Source organism: Nansenia antarctica, assembly GCF_963989245.1.
Source record: "Nansenia antarctica genome assembly, chromosome: 18".
NCBI lineage: Eukaryota > Metazoa > Chordata > Actinopteri > Argentiniformes > Microstomatidae > Nansenia > Nansenia antarctica.
The window spans coordinates 11,124,083-11,128,790 of record NC_137691.1 but is presented as its reverse complement, the minus strand read 5'-3'; the positions used below and the strand labels follow the sequence as shown (position 1 = coordinate 11,128,790).

Here is a 4,708-nt window from a genome sequence, read left to right as displayed (position 1 = left end):
ATATGTTCTACGTGAACCATAGAGTCACTGCAATCTAGTCTAGGTGCCAGTCTTGACTAGCCACAGAACAATCATTGTTGGTGTCAAGCCCATAGAAACCCAGGGGGCAGATGACCATTCACACACACATACACACATTCCCAGGACCTGAGCTGTGTGCCATGCTGTGTGTGCATACATGCTCCAGTTCATTTGCAAGTTCATTTGCAATTCATGAGAACATGTCGTGCATTTGGTTGCGGCATTAAAGCAACAGGCGGTTGTCAGTCACATGTTTCAAAGATCTCAATGGTTCCTTGTATTTCATATAGGCCTATATCTTATTTTCCAAACCAGAATTGTATACACTTGTGTTGTATACCATGGCAGCAATATCTAACCATGCTGAGGCTAAAGAAAGAATCAATGTCCAGATTTAGGTTATATAGCACATCCTGACTGCCTACTGCTCACAGCTTAACTGTTTTAAGTGGGCGTCTCGTTTACTTAATCACATCGGCAGATAACTAGAAATACGATGGAATGTGATATGTTGGAGGGATAACAAAAGTAAACTGACATTGTATGAGAGGATAGCTGACTACTGAGCAGTAAAAGCAGGTATTTTCGTTTTCAAACGCCAGATGTCGCTGTGGTAGCGCAAGATGAAATAAACTTGAACATTGTGTTGGCGTTATACCGTATTCCACTACCGTAGCAGGGAAAGTTTCCTTGTGTCTCTGCCTCCATTTGATTTCTCGAAATCGAATCGAATGTTTCTCGAAATCAAATGTTCTAGGAATCCGTAAACTGTTTTGGGTTGAGCGAACTAACATGTTTTTCGATTAATTTGAGCCTAAATTGGCTCATCATACTATGTTTTTCCTCCTTAAATAGTGAAGTATTTCCCCCTAAATTCCGATTCTATCAGGTGTCAGAGTTTGTTGATGTGAGTACTTTAATTCAGTGTACACATACAATTATTACGTCGATTTACTATGTTGACATACACGATAACATTTCTCCTTTGAAACTTTTACGGTAAGTGACGTCCTTCTTTTCGTGCCTCGTCGTCACGTCACGTACTCCGGGGCGTGACTTCATCTCTATATTTGGAAGTCGACGGAACCGCATTTGCATTTTACACCTCAGCACGCTCTCAGAATGTTTTCCACGACACGAGCCAATCACAGCCCGTATCGAGCACTGGGAGGGGACTATCCTGTGAGTTCTATTGGTCCGAACGACCTATCAATCAAAAAAGGTAATTAAGTGACGTCAACCTTTCTCTAGTCTCTGGATAAAAGGACGCATCAGAACTGCTGACATAGACACAACCTGGGACTCAACAACAGCACAACATCTGCTCACTACACGACGGAGATTCTTTGGGAAACATACTTCGGATAAAATAATGCTATATTGATACGTTGGCTGGAGCCAACTTTTTTTGCATTAATATCGCAACTGCCTCTTAACTTTGAAGATTCCTACATTCGTTGAGGATTCGCCCCGGAGGAGTGAGGCCTAGGCTGTTGTTGCTAGAAAAAAAATCACCAACCGTTTTTTTTTTGTCGACGAATTCTTCTTAAAGCAGCAATCCTGTCGTAAAGAAACTAATTTAATCGTTTCAGCGAGTGGGAGATAATCTTCTTTAGGACAATATGAACCAGGGATACTCAGCCACCAGGGCTGAAATGGCCCCAGAAGTCACGGCCGCGGCGACGTTCGTGTCCCGGCTGCTGAGGACCAGAGGCTTCCTCAGCGAACACCAGCTCCAGGTGTTCAGAGACTGTTTGCAACAGTCACTCACAGGTAAAACTAACTAACTGTATATATATATATACGTTCATTTTAGTCAAATATAAACGTTTTGTGTCCCAACAGTTTGTGGAGAGAAAGCCACAAAGGCTTTTCTTGCTGGTTAACTAACTTAGCATCTAAGCTAACTAGCCTTACATTAGCCTTTGTTTGTCGAACTGTCGATTAGCTAACCAGTTACCGTAGCTAGCTGACTAGTTCTCCCCTCGCCAGCCTCATCTGGTGTTTATTAATATAACTTGTTAAGTCGCATGGAAGTAAAGGTACACGGGGGGAATACCCCGGGTAATATTAAAACCATAGAAATATAGAATAGTCTACAATAGAAAGGGTTTTGTATTGTGCTGAGCGAGCGGATTCGCTAGCTAACGTTAGCAGCGCCCGAAGCTAGGCTAATGTGTCTCGAGACGGGTTGCCTGTAGCCAGTAGGCCCAGACTGGGATTAGATGATCCGGATCCAGCTGGCTTCGATCGACACGTAATGGGCTATATTTGGACGTGTATTTAGTGTATGTTTCTACTGTTAATATATTAATAACCACCGTGTGTTTCCCCTCAGAGCGCTACCAGGACCACTGGTTCCCCGACCGACCGCAGAAGGGCTCCGGCTTCCGCTGCATCCGGATTAATCACGAAATGGACCCTCTCATCGGCAGAGCCGCTTGTCGCATCGGACTTACCAGCGAGGAGCTCTTCGGGCTGTTGCCCCGGGAGCTGACCCTGTGGGTGGACCCCTACGAGGTGTCCTACCGCATCGGGGAGGACGGCTCCATCTGCGTGCTGTACGAGGCCCCTGAGCCCCCCGCGGCCCCCAGCCCCAGCTCCTCCACCTCCACCGTGTCGCCCACAGCCTCCCCCTTCGAGCCCTCACTGAACTGCAAGAACGGTTTTCTGATCGGTGGTCGCACCAGCCCCCCGAAGAACTACCTGATGACCGTGTCGAGCTAGTGCGGGAGGGGAGACCGAGCTGACTCGACCCGGATGGGGGGCACTGCAGCGACTCGCCATGCCTGGTTCTGTGTTCTGTGAAGTCCGTCGACCACCACAGTGATTCTACTTTTTTTTTTCTTCCTCAACAATTCCCCTATTTTCTATTAAATTAACTTCCCATTACTTATTTAAGCGAGTTCAAAAAAGCACTGGTATTTGTTCTAGACCATTGTGTTCTGTTGGGTTAACATTTTTTGAACATTGTTTTGACTACCAGGCCCATAAGGCTTTCTTTGCACTGCTGGGACTCTTAAGTATGGAGTGCGTGTCTGTCCTGTGATTCTTGCACACTAACCTCAAAAGCCTGGGCTGTATTTAAGTGTAAACGAAAAACCGACTCTGGGATTCTGTCAGATTCTCCTGGTGCAATAGATATATTTCTCACACCACTTTCTCACGAATGTAAAACTTAAAAAAGCAATCATAACTGGAGAGTATTTGTTCAGGTACCTACATTTCCAAGATGATCTTTGTTGCTTTTCTAATGATGTTTCTGTGTAATTCAAATGCACTGCTGGTTTGTAATGGGACCACTCAGCCTACCTGTGCCGTCAAATCAGACTAAAAGACGACGAGCTAGTTTCACAGACAACACTTAAGTCTAGTCCTGGACTAAATCATACTTTCAATGTAACATCTCCATGGAAGATGCTTTTAGTCTAGGATTAGGCTTAAACCTGTGAAACCGGCCCTAAATGTCATGACATCCAGTTTAAGATGCCTCTCACAGGTTGTACTGCCTTAAAGCAACAACAGTGTATCCAACCCCCCTTTATGTTGACTTTTACTGCCAAACGCTTTCTTTCTTTAGATCCTTTCGTGCAATAGTCAAGAGTATTCCGAAAACTGAAGTTAGGCTAAATCTCTTGACATGTAGTGAACCTATTCACACTTCTCGGATCCCGATAGAGAAACATATTGTGTTACTAAAATAGCTTTGTCAACATGTAAAAAAACGAAATGGGCTTAGGGTTGGATATCATCAATTTTGTGAATGTTTATATGGGCGTCCCATCACTTTGACAAGACAAGAAGGGGTATCTGTATTGTTTCCCTCCCCCACCCTTAAGGTTCTCTGCCTTTCTGAATAAGCTGTGAGGTGGTTGGTTGGCGTCATGTTAACACCTGTCACTGCCAGCGTATGTACGATGCTCTGTCCTTTTGTAGCATCCTCTCCTTACCGAAAGCTGTTGAGCAGCTCAGTTGTTTACTGTTTTAGACAGGGAAAAAGATGTAGAGTTTGTAAGCTATTTGAAGCACAGTATGCATTTAATGTACATTTTTTTTAATGAATTTGTGCATATATAGATACTTGTACAGTTTTGTCACAATTTTATTACAATAAACCTTTATGAAATGAAGATGTTCCTCTGGTTGTGGTCAGTTCTTTCCATGTTGGATGTGTTTACTTGCTCTAGATTCTAGAGCTTTACAAAGTAATCTTTTTGGCCTCAGACAGATCACACTTGCTTTATAGAAACCGCACATTTATACTGAGGACTCATGTCTTCAGTTGTGGCTAAAGGCCACTGAGACTTTAGTCTCACGGTTATTCACCTGGGTGTGGGTCCCAAGCCCATCATTTAGTAAATAAACACTGAACTAAATTGCTCATTCATTAGTCCTTTAACTCCACGTCCATGCATCCTCCCTCTCATGACGAGACTTGTCTGAGCCTCTGAGCTGGTTTCGGCTTATCTGTGGTGGCACACTCGTGTCTGGACATGCCCTTCAACCGTACTAGCTACGAGGGTGGGACTATCAGCAGCTCCACTCCCTCTGTGTGTTTGTGTTGTATCAGCTGTGCTCTGTTCTGTCTTTTCTTAGGTCGTGTTTGGGCTGCAGGAAATGGATATCCATAAACGCAGCTCTTTGTGTTTGTGCCGTCTTATTTAGTCTTGCCTGAAAGGAATAGCAA

General features: G+C 44.2%; 1 protein-coding gene across 1 annotated transcript; it reads left to right on the top strand.

The window, feature by feature from the left end:
* Positions 1–1,408: 1,408 nt before the first annotated feature.
* On the top strand, positions 1,409–4,140 carry btg2 (B-cell translocation gene 2). Its single transcript, XM_080548747.1, has 2 exons — positions 1,409–1,794; positions 2,360–4,140. Exons 1-2 carry the CDS (start codon positions 1,644–1,646, stop codon positions 2,746–2,748), a joined length of 540 nt encoding a protein of 179 aa, XP_080404873.1. The 5' UTR covers positions 1,409–1,643; the 3' UTR covers positions 2,749–4,140.
* The last annotated feature ends 568 nt before the right edge of the window (positions 4,141–4,708 follow it).

Coding starts and splice junctions, on each gene's coding strand:
- btg2 (XM_080548747.1), top strand. CDS start 1,644: ATGAACCAGGGATACTCAGCCACCAGGGCTGAAATGGCCCCAGAAGTC. Junction 1,795..2,359: donor TTTGCAACAGTCACTCACAG/GTAAAACTAACT, acceptor GTTTCCCCTCAG/AGCGCTACCAGGACCACTGG.